We start from the raw sequence: 22,749 nt of genomic DNA, 5'->3' as shown, positions 1-22,749 counted from the left end.
ACCGAGAAAAGCGTTGTGTATCTAAAAAACACTACCAAAAGTGCAAAACACAATCAACTAAAATACTGCAATAAATTTAGTCTAGGAATTACACGTGTAACCCAACCCTAATCCCACGTGTGGAATATTACTAGTAGAGCGAAAAAAAAAGCGGATAAATCAAGTGGACTCGTGTCAAAACGCGCAAAAAGAGTCCAACACGTAGAACTAGAACCTGAGATATTTTTGAGCCACTTAAAAAGATCTTTTGAGAATCAGAGCCCCCAGTGGGACACGTGTCCATGATTCCCCGCCTTCAAATCCAAAACCTGACGTAACTCCTCGATTCTCTATCACAGTGTCTCAGCAATACAATACCAACACGCGTCCCTAAGCCAATAAAAAATCGACACGTTAGTATTTCCTAAACCAGTATCTAAGGCACTGTACGAACCAATCCACGCACGCCACGTTTTCCCTAAAATAACCGTATATATAGGAAGCCCGTTAGGAAATAAGAAACCGTTGAAAACTTGGATTAGGATTAGGATGAGTGCCAACGCTAACACGCGACTCCGACCGAGTCGAGGCTCCGAGTCGGACGAGTCAGGCATTATCAACGAGCGAGTCCTGGTTTTGATCTTCGAGTCGATCAAATGGGACATACATACTCTGTGTTCGACTTCCTCAGTGAACCGGAAGCTACGGGCCATAGCGAACCGGCTTCTCTGGCGCGAGCTCTGCGTTCATCGCGCTCCGAGAATGGTATCCACATTGGCCAGCGGGTCGACCAACAACCGGATCGGCGGTGGATGGCACGCGCTGGCGAAGCTCCTTTTCTTCTGCTGCGGGAGCGAGTCGACTCGGAATTTCAAGCTGAGTCGGGACTTGCCGGGTCACTTCGTGAAGGCCTCGCGGTTTTCGAAAACTTCGGGTCGGAGTTTTCTGAGCAAGAAATGCCGGGGCGATTTGTTGTACGTTAGTGACCCGTGTGAGCACCCGAACCCGAGTGGCGGTGGCAAGGAAGATGATTTGGGGGTTTATAGAGGGGTATTTAAGGGATTCTTGAAATCGAGGACGAGAGCGTGTTTGATCGGACGGCAGGTAGAGCTCGAGGAAAAGGTGAGGTGTCCTTTTTGTGGGGCCCCAGTGTGGAGCATGACTTCGGCTCGGCTTGTTCCCAAAAGCGCGGCTCGGCGGCTCGGCTCACATCACGGTGGATTGGAGTACTTTGTCTGTGTTAATGGGCATTTGCATGGTTCGTGCTGGCTCGTCCCTCTGTCGTCCGATGAGGATGAGGATGATCTTGATCTTGATCTTGATGATGACGTGGACGGTGACGATGAGGATGAAACTGGGGCCCATGAGGTTGATCACATGGTGGTTAGTGGGAGTGCGAGTTCACGAGAGGAAAATTAACTTCAGTTGCTTCCACGTGGCAGGGGGGGGGGGGGGCTTTGAATTTGATTTTGATTCTGTGATTTGGTGGGAAATGATGACATGGAGAGAGTAGATGATTTGGATTTTGGAGTTAGGTTGACGTGGAATATTGGGTTTTTAGTTTTTTTTTTTTGAGAATTTTTTCCCGGTGTGCTACTTTTTTGGGTTACCTTAACTTTCTCAGATCAATATAAATGAGTTTCGGATATGGGCAAATTGATGTGCAGTAACAAAGGTGTAGTATATTAGAGTATCTCTAGCAGATTTTTCAAATTTGTACTGTGATATTGAAGTGAATTTGAAGAACACTTTTGTATTGTTTGGAGTGATTTTTACTTTTTAGCTATTTATTTTTTTTTTAAATACACTTTTTAGCAGATTCTTTATTTTATCCTTTATCTTATTTAAATATTATTTTTTTATTAATTTTTTATTAATTTTTTAATAACTACATATTTTTTAATATTTTTTTATTCAATATATGATTATTATAATAGGAAAAACATTTGAAAGATGTACAATAGCCCTATTAGATTTGATGAGTTACTATTTATGAGAAAAAAATTTAGAATTTAGAGAATTTATTGGAGATCATTGTTTTTTTTTGGTCTAATTCTCTATTATTTTACTTTTAATTACACTATTGGAGATGTTTTTAGTAGATCTTTTAACAAAATGGTAATAATTGAGTAGTTTCAGAACGATGCATCAGACTCTTATAACAAGGATAAGTCCCAATGCGAGAGTTCGGAAGATTGCACCGGGACTACCAATAATTTTTCTTAACTAAAAGTCAAACACGTTGTTGCATTAGCCAATGAAATATAAATGGTGTTTGAAACTTTGAATTTAATTGGGAAACTAAATATACTACACCTAAATTACCATTCCTAATTTTGACCCTTCTTTTATATTGTTACGTTTCATTTTTTGTATGAGTTGAGTCAAGCTGTTATGTTGTTCATGTGATTGGTTCTGCTTCCTTTGTAGCCAGTTCTTAGTTTTCGTCTGTTCAATAAAGATTTCTTATTATCAAAAAAAAAAAAAAAAAAAAAAATGTTGTTCATGTGATATTGAAGTGGATTTTAATTTTAAAATTTCGTTTTTCTGATGACACCTTGACATTTGTAGTGTTTCTTTATAATCAGTATTGACAGTTACCTGGACTGTCAGGAGAATATGGGGTTGGATATTTGGAGGGTTGGGATTTTTTTTTATTTTTATTTTAAAGAAAGTCAGGATATATAAAAGCTTATATGATTATTATATGTACCATAATTATTGTAAACAAACAAATGAAAATTTGCTAAGTGCTCAATCCTCAAATATATGTCATTTGATTTGTCAAGATGTTTCTCTGCTGCTTTGACAGCAGAGATGTTTCTATACTTTAACTTCATTATTAATAAATTTGTTTTTTGGAACATTATCTAGCTTGCAATGATAATAGAAAGGTGGTGATAGAAGATTATGATTAGTTTTCGTCTCTCTTTATTCTTCACTGCAAAAAGGTCATATTGAAATTGAAGTTTGAAGAGTATTTCTTAGGCATTATGACAAAGTTGGAAGTCCAGATTTCATGAGAGACACAAGATATTGTTATGGAGAATTTCAACCAACATCCTACCCACGAATTATAAGCTAAACAGGTTTTCTAGATAAGCTGATCCTAGCTGCCCTCTTATGTGATTGTGAACAAGAGACTGCCTCTCACCTATTCTTGCAATGCCATTTTGTAAGAGCATTATGATATGGGAACTGGTGAAGTATTAAAATTGATGAAGTTCAGGTTTCTTCTCTAGATCAATGGATGGATATCCTATTTGACCCCCTTGGATTCCTAATTCTGATGAGGAGCAAAGAAGCAAGTTCTTGTTATATGGTGCACTAGTCTTTGAGTGGGTTTGGAAGTGCAAAAGCCAGACTGTATCTGAGAACAAAGGCCTGCACTATGAACAGGTTTGAAGAAGTTTTATGAAGATTTTCCAAGAGCATTGAACTATGACAAGGCTAGGCTCTCATAGTTCTCCAAATGGAGATCTATGAGCTGGTCAAGCCACAACAAAGTGCAATCAAGCTTCTTTTTATTTTAATTTATTAATTATCAAGTGCAATCAAGCTTAATTGTGATGCAGAAATTGGGGTCTTAAAACTCTTCTATTGTTGTTGTAGCCAGAGATTGGAGAACTAGTGTTTGTCATTAGACTCGTTACAAAGAAATTGGACACCATCACCCCTATCCAAGCTGAAGTTGAGGCTATCCTGTGAGAATTAAAACTGGCTTCCTAAGCTAATCTTGGAAGGTTGGTTATATATAGAAGGGGACTTCAGCAGTTGTATTGAAGTCTAAGAAGCCACGATTCTGCAGTTTCTTGGACAATTAAAAACTTTGATGATGGTGCCAGAATGGTATTGTAGAGTTTTGATGATGCTAATGTGAGCTGGGTCAATTGAGAACAACTAGTAAGCAATTTGTGCGATGTACGGATAATATTGTAATGTTTTATATAAGATGGTTTTGGAAAATGTTGGATATGTATTATAGCATAATTATTATAGAACTTTATTAGTAATGAGTTCATCATAAAAGACAATAATTATAAATTGCACACATAAATCTATTAATAATGTGTCTTTTTTTTTGGTTGAGAGAGTTTCAATTTACGCCGTCCGCTCCTGATAATAGTTCTTTATCATCAGACCAAGACACCAATTAGTTTTTGGTGTAGGTGGGGATTGAACTCCAGATCTCTTTCTCTTTCTCCTTAATTCTAAAATAAAGTACACATCCTAAACACCCACAGTCAACCACATCATTTACGAAACCCACAAATCCACAATATCTAACCTTAACATCAAAATCGTAATTGTCGTTGTCACTCAATATAAAATGCAAGCTCTTTTTATTGGTTGTAGCCAACTCATACAAGTTAGGATTAGATGAAACAATAATGTTAGAGCTAGGTAGGTGTCGTCGAAAAATTGAAGGTAAATAATATATTGTTTTGGTCTGTGTGTATTTGATATGAGATGGCATGAAGAGCTATTGGTGTGTGTGTATATATATATATATATATATATATAAAGGGGTAGAAGTCCAAGAGATGAAAATGGTGAATTAAAATGCAATGAGTTTTGTGTGTATATATGTGAGAGGAAAAGTCTTGAAACATTGAACTAAAGAATACAAAAAAATATTTATTTTTTAATTAGAAAAGTTTTGAAATATTGAACCAAATGAAACAAAAAATCAATATTTAATTTGTTCTTATCTCTGATGTGGCACTTGAGAATATTTCAATTCTCTTTGCATAAAAAGTGACACTTGGCAAAAATTCATATTTTTTCATATGAGATCTCTGTTTTTATATATATATTGATTGATTGATGTTGGTAAAAGTGCGCTTAGGCCTCTTGGAGCCTAGGCGCAAAGCGCAAGCACGTGCCAAATTGAAGTAAAGAGCACTATTTTCTAATAGAAACATTGGTAACATATAATAAAAATAATAAGAACTCAAAATTTGTATATTTTACCTATTTGATAGATGCAAATTGATTGTATAATGTTTGTAAGTTCAAATTTTACCTAAGTTTTTCAATTCTTAAAATTTTTATATGGTAAATTAATAACAATTATTAATGGTTAATATCATAATGATCTAGTCATAGATAGTTTAAATATATTTTGTATAATTCTCTTGTGATTTATAAAAGAACATAACCATGATAGTTATAATCAAATAATGTGTATGGTTCAATTAGCATATATCTAAATTCAAAGACCAAAAAACATAAGAATGATAAATTAACCTTGTTCATATGTTATATGACATGTAAAAAAAAAAAAATTGTTTGTTTAATTCAACACCTAAGGATAGTAGTTGTGTAGTAAATCATTGGTTCATTTCATTTCTTTCAAGATCAAGCAATTAATTTTGATGATCCATACCTTTTTTAGCAATAAAATAAAAAAGCTATCTAGGAATGCTTTGTGCTTCTTCAAAAAGCTCCAAAAAAAAAAAAAGTGTTTAAAGTGTGATTCATTAAATGAGTTTTTTTTTTTTTTTTTTGGGCCTAACGAAGTGTTGAGAGCTCGGGGTTTCAGGCTTTGAGGTTAAACATGCTTTACTCGCTTTTAACAACATTGATTGAGAAGCAATCATAGTTACTTATTCCTTAGCTCAATAGGTGAGCTTTTAACAACATTGATTGCGAAGCCAACATAACTGCTTATACCTCAGCTCGGTGGTCAATGCTTAATAGCTACTTTGACTCTTATAATTTAGGGCATGACTTTTCAGTTCTTGTAAATGTGATTTATGAGGAGGCTAAGCTTGTAAGGTTAATGGAGCTCCTCTGTATTTGTTAGTTGGTTCAATAAAGTTTTTCCTTTCATTAAAAAAGAAAAAAAAAAAAAAAAGAGGGATAATTGAATCATAGATTTCTTAAAATTTTAACCATTACTCATTAAATTAATTGTTCATATTTTGTCACATAATTAGTACTTTGATAGATACCAAAATAGTGTTAAACAATACTTGTTTAAATGTTGATGATATGATAAAATTAGATTTGTTCATTTACTCATGAATTAAGAGATCCCAAGAAATCTTTAACAAAATTATCTTCAAATATCTAGATGATCTCAATCAAACAAGAAATTTTATGGTATCCTACTTTTTTGTGAGGTATGGTTCTTCTAGGCAGTCAACTTGCTATATAAGTCACCAAATTATTACATTGAATGGTACTAATGTCATATTGGGCATTACCAATGTCACACATGATCATACTAATATCACATTTAGTAGTTTTTTTTTAGTTACACTGAATGGTTCTGACGTTACAATATATATAGATAGATTTTCCGCATAACGGACATTATTGTAATTTGACATCCCAACCTAACAAAAATAATCTTCCCAAGTACTTGGTATTTTATAGTGCACCAAAAAGCATTTATTCATGCAGTTATAATGGTTTTATTGAAGAGTGGAGATTCCCATGGTTCTCATTTTCATTCTCTCTTGTGTGTGTTGTGTTTTTTATTTTTAATTTTTTTAATTTTTTTATATAATGATTTACTCAAAAAGAAAAATAATTTTTTTTTATATAAGATAGAAATTTTATGTACTTTAGCCTAATTTAAATATATATATATATATATATATGTATGTAAAACTTCTTTCTAAAGACTTGATTACTGGCCCTTGCCCCCACTGACTATCACGCCAAGGGTGCATAGTGGTGAAAAAATAAATAAGAAAAAATTAAGGGGGGAGGGTGGGGAGAAGAAGTCGAATTTACTCAAAAGGAAAATACTAGAGATACATATTTTTAAGTTTTTTTACAAATTGCTAATATAGTGAGTGAATATTGATAAATGAAAAAAAATGATGTTAATGTTAGATCTTGGTGAAAAACAATAAAAATTGGCTACAATAACGTACGTTACCATTCCTGTTGTAATCCACATTCAGTGTACCAAACTTACCCGGTACGTTTGGTACACTGAATGTGAATTACAACAGGAATGGTAATCTTTATTACCATGAATAAAATGTGTTGTAATAGAATAACTAAACCTATTCATTAGTTTGGTTGTGAGTTGTAATATTAGAATAAAACTTATGATCTATTTCAGGAAAAATTTCATTCATACAATTATATTTCCTAGAAATTAATATATTTTAAATTTTAGAGAGATGAGTTATTTTTTTATGATTTTTTATTTCCATAATTGTTAGGTGGATATGGAAAATTTATTTATTTGGAAATATATAAATGTTAGAAATTATTACATTTACTAAAGAATAGCTATTACAACCTTTTTAGAGAGGAATAGTTATTCCTTATTTTAAAGAATAGCTATTCATAAGGAATGACTATTCATTGTAATAAAAACATAACCAAACTATTGAATAGCTAAACCATAGGAATAACTATGACATTACAATGCCTATTACAGTCTACCAAACGTGCTTAATAAAAATGTTGTAAGTTAATTTGTGGTTGTAACATTATTTATTTCATAATGGTAAATAAATTGAGAATTTGGAAAGTGAATTATTTTTCAATGGTCAGATCTGGAACCCGTAAGAATCGGGATATTGAGTAATTGCAACTTGATTTTTTCTCACATTAATATCATGTTACTAAAAACGCTTTCAAAAGTAGTATTAATACCCGGTACGTTACCATTCCTGTTATAATCCACATTCAGTGTACCAAACGTACTGGGTATTACCATGAATAAAATGTGTTGTAATGGAATAACTAAACCTATTCATTAGTTTGGTTGTGAGTTGTAATATTAGAATAAAACTTATGATCTATTTCAGGAAAAATCTCATTCATACAATTATATTTCCTAGAAATTAATATATTTTAAATTTTAGAGAGATGAGTTATTTTTTTATGATTTTTTATTTCCATAATTGTTAGGTGGATATGGAAAATTTATTTATTTGGAAATATATAAATGTTAGAAATTATTACATTTACTAAGGAATAGCTATTACAACCTTTTTAGAGAGGAATAGTTATTCCTTATTTTAAAGAATAGCTATTCATAAGAAATGACTATTCCTTGTAATAAAAACATAACCAAACTATTGAATAGCTAAACCATAGGAATAACTATTACATTACAATGCCTATTACAGTCTACCAAACGTGCTTAATAAAAATGTTGTAAGTTAATTTGTGGTTGTAACATTATTTATTTCATAATGGTAAATAAATTGAGAATTTGGAAAGTGAATTATTTTTCAATGGTCAGATCTGGAACCCGTAAGAATCGGGATATTGAGTAATTGCAACTTGATTTTTTCTCACATTAATATCATGTTACTAAAAACGCTTTCAAAAGTAGTATTAATACCCGGTACGTTACCATTCCTGTTGTAATCCACATTCAGTGTACCAAACGTACGGTCGGTACGTTTGGTACACTGAATGTGAATTACAACAGGAATGGTAATCTTTATTACCATGAATAAAATGTGTTGTAATGGAATAACTAAACCTATTCATTAGTTTGGTTGTGAGTTGTAATATTAGAATAAAACTTATGATCTATTTCAGGAAAAATCTCATTCATACAATTATATTTCCTAGAAATTAATATATTTTAAATTTTAGAGAGATGAGTTATTTTTTTATGATTTTTTATTTCCATAATTGTTAGGTGGATATGGAAAATTTATTTATTTGGAAATATATAAATGTTAGAAATTATTACATTTACTAAGGAATAGTTATTACAACTTTTTTAGAGAGGAATAGTTATTCCTTATTTTAAAGAATAGCTATTCATAAGGAATGACTATTCTTTGTAATAAAAACATAACCAAACTATTGAATAGCTAAACCATAGGAATAATTATTACATTACAATGCCTATTACAGTCTACCAAACGTGCTTAATAAAAATGTTGTAAGTTAATTTGTGGTTGTAACATTAATTATTTCATAATGGTAAATAAATTGAGAATTTGGAAAGTGAATTATTTTTCAATGGTCAGATCTGGAACCCGTAAGAATCGGGATATTGAGTAATTGCAACTTGATTTTTTCTCACATTAATATCATGTTACTAAAAACGCTTTTAAAAGTAGTATTAATACCACCCCCATTTTGCTTCCTCCACATTAACAAGCCCAATCAACCCCTTGCCTTGCCTTTAACTCAGTGGCATTCTTTGAACACAGTCATGTTGGGCCTCATATACATAACAAAATGTTTTGTAGGACTCCTTAGGTATGCTGCATTTGCATATACCTATTCTTTGTTTCTAGTTTTGCATGTGTTTTGGTCAATTTCGAAAGTAACCTCACTCCTTGTTTTTTACACTTTGTTATAGTTTTATTTATATTAATTTCGTTTTTTTCAATAACTTGATCAGGACCATTTGCAAGCTTGTAACCCAACAAGATATTTGGTCTAAAGAAAAGAATATCAGTCAGAAGCAACACAAAAATAAGGTGGTAATCATCATGGGAGCAACTGGAACTGGCAAGACAAAATTGTCTGTTCATCTAGCTAGTCATTATAAGGCAGAACTCATAAACTCAGACAAAATGCAAGTTTATAAGGGACTTGACATTGTCACCAACAAAGTCACCATGGAAGAGCAATGTGGTATACCACACCATTTGCTGGGGATACTCGATCCCTATGCTGATTTTACAGTAGACCATTTTCGTGACAGGGTCGTACGTGCCATTGAGTCAATTGTGAGTCGCGGCCACCTTCCAATCATTGTTGGAGGGTCTAATACCTATATCGAGGCCCTAATTGATGATGAAGATAGCAAGTTTAGATCAAAGTATGATTGTTGCTTCCTTTGGGTGGATGTGCCCATGTTAGTGCTTGACCCATTTTTATCAAAGCGGGTTGATCAAATGATTGAAAATGGCATGGTAGATGAGTTGAGAAAAATGTTTGATCCCAATATGGATTATTTAAAAGGGATTTTTAGGTCAATTGGGGTTCCTGAATTTGACCAATATTTTAGAAATGAATCTTCTTTAGACAAAGAAACCAATGCGATGTTAATCCAAAAGGCAATAAGTGAAATGAAGGAAAATACATACAAATTAGCATGTCGTCAAGTGGAGAAAATTTATAGGCTCAGAGATATAAAGGGATGGAATATTCACCGCCTTGATGCTACACAAGTGTTTAAGAAAAAAGGCAAAGAATCTGATGAGGCTTGGAATGAGCTTGTGGCTGGACCAAGTGTGGCAATTGTTGGTCAGTTTCTTAGCAAAACCTATTAGGTTTTGTAGGGATGCATGGTACTTTACTTGAATGTTTGATCAATCTTTTTTAATGGGGGTGGTTTTGATTTCTGTCACACCCCAAACCCAACCATAAAGACAGGTACATGACAACTGCCACACGCATGCTTATAAATGTTAGAATAATGTGGCCCAACATATATATATATATATGATGCCTCTATTATTAACAAATAAATATTCAGTCTCTTGTGAAATTATGCAGTATTTTTGTAATGTAAGATATTGATATATTGAAATAGGTCTACTTGATTTAGTAGACTAAAATTATGAATGCATTCATTGTAGTCCTTAACTTGACCATATCCATCATGATGTAGTCTATTCTGATAGGTACATTGTTGGACCATGATGGAAGGGAGGTGCAAGTTAAAATTGCTCAAACTATGGAAGACAATAAGGGCTAGTCTTTCGATGGTTAGTGCATAATAATCTCGGAAAGTTCTTCCATAATGAGATTCATGCACGTTGAGTGTTGGCTTTAATAAATCTATCGTGTCAATACTAGTAACTTGAACTCCTATTAAAGGTGTTGTCATTATAGTAGTTCTGGATATGAACGATAGATGAATCCATGTATTAGCATGGAGTTACAAAAGTAATAACACATTAATGAACTTCTTCATTAATGAATCTAATTAATAAAGTTGTTTATTAACAAATGTAACATTTCTGTTACATGAAGTGTTATTACGATAAGAAGGATTTTATGGCTGGTCATGTCCTTTCTAAATATTATAAATATTGTCAAGGCCACACTTGCAAGGGGGTGTGAAAGAGAAAATAAAGCTCTTGTTAATCCTGACCAGCTGGGGAGAGCATCCTGATTGCTTGTGAAGTCCTTGAATAACATAATCTAGTATGTAAATTTCTCACATCTTATTGTTGATTTTTATTACATATGCACATGATATAATTGTTATTTGATAGATGTATTATATTTGTTTACACATCCCAAACACCCACAGTCAACCACATCATTTACGAAACCCACAAATCCACAATATCTAACCTTAACATCAAAATCGTAATTGTCTTTGTCACGCAATATAAAATGCAAGCCTCTCTTTCTTGGTTGTAGCCAACTCATACAAGTTAGGATTAGATGAATCAACAATGTTAGAGCTAGGTAAGTATCGTCAAAAGATTGAAGGTAAATAATATCGTGTTTTGGTCTGTGTGTATTTGATATGGGATGGCATGAAGAGCTATTGGTGTGTGTGTATATATATATATATATAAAGGGGTAGAAGTCCATGAGATGAAAATGGTGAATTAAAATGCAATGAGTTTTGTGTGTATGTATGTGAGATGAAAAGTCTTGAAACATTGAACTAAAGAATACAAAAAATATTTATTTTTTAATTAGAAAAGCCTTGAAATATTGAACCAAATGAAACAAAAAATCAATATTTAATTTGTTCTTATCTCTGATGTGGCACTTGAGAATATTTCAATTCTCTTTGCATAAAAAGTGCCACTTGGCAAAAATTCATGTTTTTTCATATGAGATCTCTGCTTTTATATATATATTGATTGATTGATTGATGGATGTTGGTAAAAGTGGGCTTAGGCCTCTTGGAGCCTAGGTGCAAAGCGCAAGCACGTGCCAAATTGAAGTAAAGAGCACTATTTTCTAATAGAAACATTGGTGACATATAATAAAAATAATAAGAACTCAAAATTTGTATATTTTACCTATTTGATAGATGTAAATTGTATAATGTTTGTAAGTTCAAATTTTACCTAAGTTTTTCAATTCTTAAAATTTTTATATAGTAAATTAATAACAATTATTAATGGTTAATATCATAATGATCTAGTCATAGACAGTTTAAACATATTTTGTACAATTCTCTTGTACTTTATAAAAGAACATAACCATGATAGTTATAATCAAATAATGTGTATGGTTCAATTAGCATATATCTAAAATTCAAAGACCAAAAAACATAAGAATGATAAATGAACCTTGTTCATATGTTATATGACATGCAAAAAAAAAAAAAAAAAAAAAAAAAAAAATTGTTTGTGTAATTCAACACCTAAGGATAGTAGTTGTGTAGTAAATCATTAGTTCATTTCATTTCTTTCAAGATCAAGCAATTAATTTTGATGATCCATATCTTTTTTAGCAATAAAATAAAAAAGCTATCTAGGAATGCTTTGTGCTTCTTCAAAAAGCTCCAAAAATAATGTGTTTAAAGTGTGATTCATTAAATGAGTTTTTTTTTTTTTTTTTTTTTTTTTTTTGGGGCCTAATGAAGTGTTGAGAGCTTGGGGTTTCAGGCTTTGAGGTTAAACATGCTTTACTCGCTTTTAAGAACATTGATTGAGAAGCAATCATAGTTACTTATTCCTTAGCTCAATAGGTGTGATTTTAACAACATTGATTGAGAAGCAAACATAGCTACTTATACCTTAGCTCAGTAGGTGCGCTTTTAACAACATTGATTGAGAAGCAAACATAACTGCTTACCTTAGCTTGGTGGTCAATGCTTGATAGCTACTTTGACTCTTATAATTTAGGGCATGACTTTTCAATTCTTGTAAATGTGATTTATGAGGAGGCTAAGCTTGTAAGGTTAACGGAGCTCCTCTGTATTTGTTAGTTGCTTCAATAAAGTTTTTCCTTTCATAAAAAAAAGAAAAAAAGAAAGAATAAAAAATGAGGGATAATTGAATCATAGATTTCTTAAAATTTTAACCATTACTCATTAAATTAATTGTTCATATTTTGTCACATAATTAGTACTTTGATAGATACCAAAATAGTGTTAAACAATACTTGTTTAAAAGTTGATGATATGATAAAATTAGATTTGTTCATTTAGTCATGAATTAAGAGATCCCAAGAAATCTTTAACAAAATTATCTTCAAATATCTAGATGATCACAATCAAACAAGAAATTCTATGGTACCCTACTTTTTTGCGAGGTATGGTTCTTCTAGGTAGTCAACTTGCTATATAAGTCACCAAATTATTATATTGAATGGTACTAATGTCATATTGGGCATTACCAATGTTCATACTAATATCACATTTAGTAGTTTTTTTTAGTTACACTGAATGGTTCCAACGTTACAATATATATAGATAGATTCTCCGCATAACGGACATTATTGTAATTTGACATCCCAACCTAGCAAAAATAATCTTCCCAAGTACTTGGTATTTTATAGTGCACCAAAAAGCATTTATTCATGCAGTTATAATGGTTTTATTGAAGAGTGGAGATTCCCATGGTTCTCATTTTCATTCTCTCTTGTGTGTGGGTTTTTTTGTTTTTGTTTTTTTTTGTTTTTTTGTTTTTTTGTTTTTTTGTATATAATGATTTACTCAAAAAGAATTTTTTTTTTAAATTTTTTATATAAGATAGAAATTTTATGTACTCTAGCCTAATTTAAATATATATATATATATATATATATATGTGTGTGTGTGTGTGTGTGTGTGTGTGTGTAAAACTTTCTTCTAAAGACTTGATTACTGGCCCTTGCCCCCACTGACTATCACGCGAAGGGTGCATAGTGGTGAAAAAATAAATAAGAAAAAAATTAAGGGGGGAGGGTGGGGAGAAGAAGTTGAATTTACTTAAAAAGGAAATACTAGAGATACATATTTTTAAGTTTTTTTTACAAATTGCTAATATAGTGAGTGAATATTGATAAATGAAAAAAAATGATGTTAGTGTTAGATCTTGGTGAAAAATAATAAAAATTGGCTAAAATAACACTTTATAAAAATGTTGTAAGTTAATTTGTGGTTGTGACATTATTTATTTTATAATGGTAAATAAATTGAGAATTTGGAAAGTGAATTATTTTTCAATGGTCAGATTTGGACCCTGTAAGAATCGGGATATTGAGTAATTGCAACTTGATTTTTTCTCACATTAATATCATGTTACTAAAAAAGCTTTCAAAAGTAGTATTAATACCACCCCAATTTTGCTTCCTCCACATTAACAAGCCTAGTCAGCCCCTTGCCTTGCCTTTGACTCAGTGGCATTCTTTGAACACAGTCATGTTGGGCCTCATATACATAACAAAATGTTTTGTAGGACTCCTTAGGTATGCTACATTTGCATGTTCCTATTCTTTGTTTCTAGTTTTGCATGTGTTTTGGTTAATTTCGAAAGTAACCTCACTTCTTGGTTTCTACATTTTGTTATAGTTTTATTTATATTAATTTCGCTTTTTTCAATAACTTGATCAGGAACATTTGCAAGCTTGTAACCCAACAAGATGTTTGGTCTAAAGTAAAGAATATCAGTCAGAAACATCACAAAAAAAAGGTGGTAATCATCATGGGAGCAACTGGAACTGGCAAGTCAAAATTATCTGTTCATCTAGCTAGTCGTTATAAGGCAGAACTCATAAACTCAGACAAAATGCAAGTTTATAAAGGACTCGACATTGTCACCAACAAACTCACCATGGAAGAGCAATGTGGTATACCACACCATTTGCTGGGGATACTCGATCCCTATGCTGATTTTATAGTAGACCATTTTCGTGACATGGTCGTACGTGCCATTGAGTCAATTGTGAGTCGCGGCCACCTTCCAATCATTGTTGGAGGGTCTAATACCTATATCGAGGCCCTAATTGATGATGAAGATAGCAAGTTTAGATCAAAGTATGATTGTTGCTTCCTTTGGGTGGATGTACCCGTGTTAGTGCTCGACCCATTTTTATCAAAGCGGGTTGATCAAATGATTGAAAATGGCATGGTAGATGAGTTGAGAAAAATGTTCGATCCTAATGTGGATTATTCACAAGGGATTTTTAGGTCAATTGGGGTTCCTAAATTTGACCAATATTTTAGAAATGAATCTTCTTTAGACAAAGAAACCAATGCGATGTTAATCCAAAAGGCAATAAGTGAAATGAAGGAAAATGTAAAAAACTAGAGAATCTAAATAGAATTGAGAGAATTTCATTGATGGAGAAGAAAATTACAAGAAATGGAATGAATGAAATAATACATAACTGTACTCTATTTTATATACACAGAAAAATATAACTGCCCTACAATTGGCGCCAAATTCTATTATTTGGACCTTCCAGAATCTGTACACGTGGCAATCCAAGAGCAAAAGACTCCTGAATTTGCAGAACTAACTTCTTCAATGTTATTGGATGAAGAGCTCGTGATCTGGCATGGCTTCAAGCATTTCTAACACTTCTGTGCTTATCAAGCCATTTGATGCAATCCTTGTGGTCTGAGCAGTGCACTCCTTATTAGCAGCTGCTGCCTTCGTGGCTTGACTGGTGCATCTCACATCAGTAGTTGCTGCACTACTAGCCACCTTTGTGCACCTCTATTGTGAGATATTACTTGCACTTTTAATACTCCCCCTCAAGAGCATAACTCTTGCCTTTTGCTCTTCCAAACCTGTATGAGGATAAGCCATTGTAGAAGCAAAAATATTGATCACACCTAGCCTTCCTAATCAGTCTTAAAAAACTTTCCACTCCTAATGCTTTGGTGAACACATTTGCCAACTGATCCTTGGTTGATACATAGAAGGTTTTAAGTGCACCATCAAGAATCTTGTTTCTCACAACATGGCAATCTGCTTCTATATGTTTTGACCTCTCATGGAATACTGGGTTTGCAGCTATATGAAGTGCTGCCTGGTTATCACAGTACATCAATGCAGGCTTATTATGTTTGACATGTAAATCTTGTAATAAATACAAAATCTAAGTTAATTCACAGGTAGTAGTGGCCATAGCCCTATACTCTGCCTTTGCACTGGACCTAGACACTATGCTTTGCTTCTTAGACCTCCAAGACACTAATGCATCACCAAGAAACACATAATAGCCTGTTAAAGATTTCCTTGCGTCTGGGCATCCTGCCCAATCTGCATCACAGTATGCTTTTAGGTGCAGGTCAAAGTTGCCAGGGAAGAAAACACCTTGACTAGGTGTTCCTTTAATGTACTGTAGAATCCTAGTGGCTACTTTCATATGTGGTGCTCTAGGTTGTGCCAAAAACTGGCTAAGCCTATGCACTGTATATGTGATGTCTGGCCTGCTCAGAGTTAAGTACATAAGCTTCCCAATTAGTCTTCTATACTTTCCTGAATTGGTAAGCAAGTCTCCACTTTCTTTAGACAACTTGAGTTGTTGTTCCATTGGAGTTTGGACTGGTTTACACCCTGACATACCAATTTCCTCAAGAACTTCCAAAGCATACTTCCTTTGAGATAGGCTAATTCCACTCTTGTTTTCTTGCAATTTCTAAACCCAAGAAATACTTGAGTGATCCCAAATCCTTAATACCAAACTTCTGATCTAAAACATACATGAGAGAGGCAACAAAAGCATGATCATTGCCAGTGATTACCATATCATCAACATAAACCAGTAAAGCAATGAACAAAGACCCTTTGCTGTGCACAAATAAGGAGTGATCATCATGAGATTGAATGAAACCAAGCTCCTTTATAGTTGCTGACAGCTTAGTGTACCATTGCCTTGAAGCCTGTCTCAAACCATAAAGTGACTTAACCAATTTGCACACCCTAGGAGTAGTAGAAGAGGCTGAAACACACTCCCCCTTACTGTGAAAACTAGGTGGCAATGACATATAGACCTCTTCATCTAAATCTCCATGCAAAAAAGCATTGTTGATATCCAATTGGTGCAAAGGCCACTGCCTGGCAACAACAAGAGCAAGCAAGACCCTCACTAAATTTGTTTTAGCAATAGGAGAGAAGGTTTCAAGGAAATCAAGTCCTTCCCTTTAGGTATAACCCTTGGCAACCAGCCTGACTTTGAACCTCTCAACACTACCATCAGGATTAAGCTTCACTTTGTAGACCCATTTGCAGCCAATGGGAGACTTACCAGGAGGTAAACTAGTCACATCCCATGTATGATTCATCTCAAGGGCTTGGATTTCTTTGTCCATGGCAGCTCTCCAAAGTGGGTCTTGAATTTCTTGGGAAATGCTATGAGTTTCTTTGGGACTAGAACTGATTGCCAGCAAATAAGAGTGATAGCAAGGTTCCAAATGGGAATAGGTAAGGCACTAAGCAAGATCATAAGGAGCACCAGCTGCAACAACAGTACAAGCATAGTCTTGCAAGTAGGCAGGAGGCGTCTCTAGTTGACTTCCTAAGAGGTATTGGAGGAACTAAAACAACTGGTGTAGCATTAGAATTAGGCACCTGAATAGGACTAGAAGAAGTAGCATTAGAAGGTATAGCACTGGGAATAGGTTGAACAATAGTAGAAGGAGAAAGAACAACATCAAAATCTAAGGAAGCAAGATCAGGTATGCTAATGGGAGTAACAAACCCATCAACATCAGCAGGATAGGAAGCTTCAACAGCAGTAGGAACAAAAGGATCTGCAATATTAGTTGAAACAGAAGCAAAAGGAAAGTAATGTTCATGAAAAACCACATCTCTAGAGAGGAACACCCTATTAGTAGCTAAATCAAGGACTTTATATCCTTTAACCCCAAAAGGATATCCCAAGAAAACACATCTAACAGTTCTAGGTGCAAACTTAGATCTGTGAGAAGAAAGTGTAGAAGCAAAGCATAAGCAACCAAACACCTTTAAATGTGCATAACTAGGTGGATGACCAAATAACTCTTTAAAAGGAATTTTATTTGATAAAGCAGATGAGGGGATTTTGTTGATCAAATAAATAGCAACAAGAATAGCATGGCCCCACAAATGCAAAGGTAAATGAGATTGAAACATGAGAGCTCTTGCCACATTCAAGATGTGTTGATGTTTCCTCTCAACAATGGCATTTTGTTGTGGTGTTTCAACACAACTTAAATGATGCAAGATGCCCTTCTTGGCAAAGAAATCTTTCATGAAGAATTCAGTACCATTATTTGATCTTAAAGTTTCAATTTTCTTAGAGAATTGGGTTTCCACCATAGTGCAAAATTGTTCTAAAACATATTGTGTTTGGGATTTATGCTTTAACAAATACACCCAAGTGCACCTAGAGTAATCATCAATAATGGTTAAAAAATACTTGCAATGATCAACAGTAGGAATTGAGAAAGGTCCCCACAAATCACAATGGATCAATTCAAAGCAAGAATTAGAGAAATGAGAACTTTTATTGAAAGATAAACGTTTTTGTTTAGCAAGTGGACAAATGTCACAATTGAAATTCTCGATAGAAGTGAAACAAGGTACATCATTTGGTTTTATTGAAGCCAATTTGGCATTGGACAGATGACCCAATCTGGAGTGCCAGATATGAAGCTGTGAACTATATACAGAAGCTGAAATAGAAGCTGTAATAGAAGGTGTAGAGATGCTGCCCTTATCCAACAAGTAAAGTCCATTGCATTCTCTACCCAGACCAAGTGTGCTCCAATGAGCAAGGTCCTGGATAAAGCATAAGTTTCCAAAGAAAATAAGGCAACAAACAGTGGACTTGGCTAGCTGACTGACAGAAATAAGATTGAAGCTAAAGGATGGAACACATAGAATATTATGAAAGGTAAGATGTTTTGAGATTTTAACAATGCCAACATGAGTGACTGAAGCTACTTCTCCATTAGGCAGATTAACAAATGTATTTAAAGTAGCAGTGATAGTAGTAAAACATGTAATGGAATGCACCATATGATCAGTAGCCCCTGTGTCTATGACCCAATCAGTGACATGAAAGACTTCTCTATCAACTACTTTGGCAGAAAAAATGGAATGCCTTAAAGAAGGAGTGAAAGGGAACAATGAATTTGTACCTGACATAGTGTCAACAAAAGGGCAATTGGCACTGTCAGAAGGTGAAATGGATAAGGAAGGCACACCAGTTGCAACAGGTACACCAAAAGCTCTAGGAAGCATGTTAGAGACAACACCACTTGTACTCACAGTTGCAACATGGTGATTAGCACCTTGATCAGTACTAGTATTGAAAAGAGCAAGCAATTGCTCACACTTTGCCTTAGAAATAGGACATTGAGCAGATGCATTGGAAGGAACTTCAACAACTTGGCCTTAAGGATATGAAACTTGATTAGCATTGGAATTTGGCTTGCCTTTGTGCTTGTAATCTAGTGGATATCCATGCAACTTGTAACACTTGTCCATAGTGTGTCCAAGCATGTTGCAATGGCTGCACAAAGGCCTCTCCTTCTTAGGGCCACCTTTACCTCCATAATTCCCTCTAGTGTTGGCATACATTGCCATTGAATCAGGTTTTGGTGTGAAGGCAGAACCATGACCAATGCCTTTGTGAGATTCTTCTTGGAGAACCAAAGCATACACCTTGCTCATTGATGGAAATGGCTCAAGCATGAGAATATGACTCCTCACAGTCTCAAAATTCTCATTGAGCCCCATTAAAAACCTCATTACACAGGACTTTTCATGAGCAATGCTTAGAATCTTCATTGCCCCACAAGTACAAGCTAGCAATGGCTCATAATGAAGCAGTTGATCCCAAAGCTTCTTGAACTTAGAGTAATACTCAGTCACTGACAACTGACTCTGAGTTATCTGTGAGATTTCCTGTTGAAGATTGTAAATCTTTGGTCCATTTCCGTGTGAAAACACACGTTGCAACTCAAGCCACATCTCCCTTGTAGTCTCACAATACATGATGCTGCTTGACACATCAACATGCATAGAGTTGATCAGCCAAGAAAGCACCATTGTGTTACAACTTTCCCAATCTTCGTACAAAGGAGAATCATCTTCAAGCTTTGCAATCTTGCCATTCACGAATCCTATCTTTTTCTTGGTAGTTAATGCTATAACCATAGCCCTAGACCAAGATTGATAGTTTCTCATTCCCAAAAGTGGTTGAGTGGCTAAGATATTCCCTGGATTCTCACTGGCACTAAGGAAAAATTGATTGGGAGAATTGGTCTCTGTGTTGGACTGAGGGATTTGCTATGTGGATTAATTGTGCGTAGGAATATAGTCACTTCCTTCTCCAGAAGCCATTGATGCTATCCACGAGCTTGTATGAAACTTCTAATGAAATTGGAAAAGAAAAACAAAAGATTCTTCAAGATACAGTATCAACACAGATGAATCAAGTCTCTATGAATCAGAATTCAAGAATTTCTCAAAGGAATTTCTTTTTGGTAAGCAAGAATCTTTTGGAATAAAAAACAAGAGTAGGAAATCAGTATTAATTGTGCTAGTCGCTTTGATACCATGTAAAAATTAGAGAATCTAAATAGAATTGAGAGAATTTCATTGATGGAGAAGAAAATTACAAGAAATGGAATGAATGAAATAATACATAACTGTACTCTGTTTTATATACACAGAAAAATATAACTACCCTACAATTGGCGCCAAATTCTGTTATTTGGACCTTCTAGAATCTGTACACACGGCAATCCAAGAGCAAAAGACTCCTGAATTTGTGAAACTAACTTCTTCAATGTTATTGGATGAAGAGCTCGTAATTTGGCATGGCTTCAAGCATTTCTAACACTTCTGTGCTCATCAAGCCATTTGATGCAATCCTGCTCTAAGCAGTGCACTCCTTATCAACAGCTGCTGCCTTCGTGGCTTGACTGGTGCATTTCACATCAGTAGCTACTGCACTACTAGCCACCTTTGTGCACCTTTGCTGTGAGATATTACTTGCACTTTTAATAACATACAAATTAGCATGTCGTCAAGTGGAGAAAATCTATAGGCTCAGAGATATAAAGGGATGGAGTATTCATTGCCTTGATGCTACACAAGTGTTTAAGAAAAAAGGCAAAGAATCTGATGAGTCTTGGAATGAGCTCGTGGCTGGACCAAGTGTGGCAATTGTTGGTCAGTCTCTTAGCAAAACCTATTAGGTTTTGTTGGGATGCATGGTACTTTACTTGAATGTTTGATCAATCTTTTTTAATGGGGGTGGTTTTGATTTCAAATATTTGAAACTAGAAGGTTTGGGAATAACTTGGATTTTATGACTTGCATGGATATATCTAGGCTCTCCTGATTATGCATTTTACTTATGTAATACCCTTATCATTAGTGTTATGTCCCCCCATGCCAAAAATAAATGTGCATGTCTTTCACTTTTAAAAATTTATAGAAAATTTGATTTTCTATATCACACATTTCTGTTTGTTTCGACATTAATATTTTGAGAAAAATAAATCATTTTTCAAAAAACATTTTCAAGAAAACTACCTCATTTTATTTTATTTGATAGCAACCTTAAAATGAGTTGGAAAACTATTTCTTGACTTTCCATGAGAAGGAGTAATTTTCCCTATTTAACTTTGCATGAGATATATATAGTCATTTTCCAAAAAATGTTAGTAGAAAATAACTATATCTCATGTTAAGCTAAAATAAGAGAAGTTAAGAGATAATTTCCTTGGACAAAGTTTAGATACAAAATTGGTTGTACTTATTCAATAAAATAAACAATACTATATATTTTGAAAATCTAACCGTTGAATTGTATGTTCTTTATGCTCTTAGTACACATGTCAAATTTCGTGTCAGTCGGATATTATTTACCATATGATCTATAAATTTATATTTTATGCATAATTTTAAACTACATAAACTTGCAATTTAAACAATTATCGGGGACGTTTTTGCAACAACGGCCGAAAATACGAGAACGACCCAAATCTCCCCTTGGGTTCTTTAGAAGTGTTTATTGAAGAGAATCAAGCTCAAAATTCCAAATGTATAATGAACAAAAGGCTAATAGTGCTTTGACAAGAGAGAATCAAAATGCTAATAACCAAAGTGCAGAAAAAGCATAAAAACATAATAGGTCTAAAATTTTGACCCATAGTCAACAAGAAGAGGAAATTGAGAGAGGTTGTGAGGAAGAGAGGGAAGGTACCCCTGTACCCATATTTCCACCCCTATGCTTCAGAATTGCGAGAATGTTAGCTGGCTGAATGGGCTTAACAAAAGTGCAGAAATAGCATAAAAACATAACAGGTCTAAAAGTTCGACCTACAATCATCGAGAAGAGGAAATTGAGAGAGGTTGTGAGGAAGAGAGGGAAGGTTGCCCTTTACCCATATTTTCACTTCTAAGGTCCAGAATTGTGAGAATGTTTCCTGGCTCAGTGGGCTTTTGCTTTCAAGTTTCAGCTCTATGTGGAAAATGTGATTGGTCTTATTTTGAACTAAAGTGAGGGTTTTATATAGAGTTTGGGGTGCTGCTAATGACTAGTTTTTGAGTAGTGGAAGAGGCTTTTATCCACCATGATACTAATTTGGTGTTTTGGCCTAGGTTACTTTTGTTTAGGGAAAAATTTGGCATGCTTTTAGCATGATTTTGGAAATAAAGTGGCTGACTCCATTAGCTATTGTTTCCTTGTCATTGTTGGCTTTTGACAGCTGCATTTGGTGGCTACAATAGGCTAGCTAATTAGTTTAGGGTTAGTTTTGTTTTTTGGGTGGAAAAGAAAATATGGAAGCAAAATTAGGTTAGGATGGAAACTTTGGGCCACAGTCAGCCAGAGCATAAAAACTCATTTGATGTGGAAATTTTGGGTACAAGACCTTCTCCATGAGCTTGAGGTGCTACCAGTGTCCCT

General features: G+C 34.1%; 3 protein-coding genes across 3 annotated transcripts; all 3 read left to right on the top strand.

Annotated features, from left to right (window-relative positions):
- Positions 1-368: 368 nt before the first annotated feature.
- LOC126709814 (EID1-like F-box protein 3) lies at positions 369-1,736 on the top strand. The gene has a single exon (XM_050410158.1). The coding sequence runs from the start codon at positions 529-531 to the stop codon at positions 1,396-1,398; it is 870 nt and encodes a 289-aa protein (XP_050266115.1). The 5' UTR covers positions 369-528; the 3' UTR covers positions 1,399-1,736.
- Positions 1,737-8,852: 7,116 nt separating this feature from the next.
- LOC126708251 (adenylate isopentenyltransferase 3, chloroplastic-like) lies at positions 8,853-10,202 on the top strand. The gene is made up of 2 exons (XM_050408054.1): positions 8,853-8,857; positions 9,326-10,202. The coding sequence occupies exons 1-2, from the start codon at positions 8,853-8,855 to the stop codon at positions 10,200-10,202; spliced, it is 882 nt and encodes a 293-aa protein (XP_050264011.1).
- A 3,768-nt stretch (positions 10,203-13,970) lies between these two features.
- On the top strand, positions 13,971-21,031 carry LOC126708250 (adenylate isopentenyltransferase 3, chloroplastic-like). The gene is made up of 3 exons (XM_050408053.1): positions 13,971-13,975; positions 14,444-15,128; positions 20,819-21,031. The coding sequence occupies exons 1-3, from the start codon at positions 13,971-13,973 to the stop codon at positions 21,029-21,031; spliced, it is 903 nt and encodes a 300-aa protein (XP_050264010.1).
- The last annotated feature ends 1,718 nt before the right edge of the window (positions 21,032-22,749 follow it).

The sequence above is a fragment of the Quercus robur genome, chromosome 12 (assembly GCF_932294415.1).
Source record: "Quercus robur chromosome 12, dhQueRobu3.1, whole genome shotgun sequence".
NCBI lineage: Eukaryota > Viridiplantae > Streptophyta > Magnoliopsida > Fagales > Fagaceae > Quercus > Quercus robur.
Note: the sequence above shows the minus strand (reverse complement) of the source record. Positions and strands in the feature narration are given on the sequence as shown.

Coding starts and splice junctions, on each gene's coding strand:
- LOC126709814 (XM_050410158.1), top strand. CDS start 529: ATGAGTGCCAACGCTAACACGCGACTCCGACCGAGTCGAGGCTCCGAG.
- LOC126708250 (XM_050408053.1), top strand. Junction 15,129..20,818: donor TAAGTGAAATGAAGGAAAAT/GTAAAAAACTAG, acceptor CTTTGCTGTGAG/ATATTACTTGCACTTTTAAT.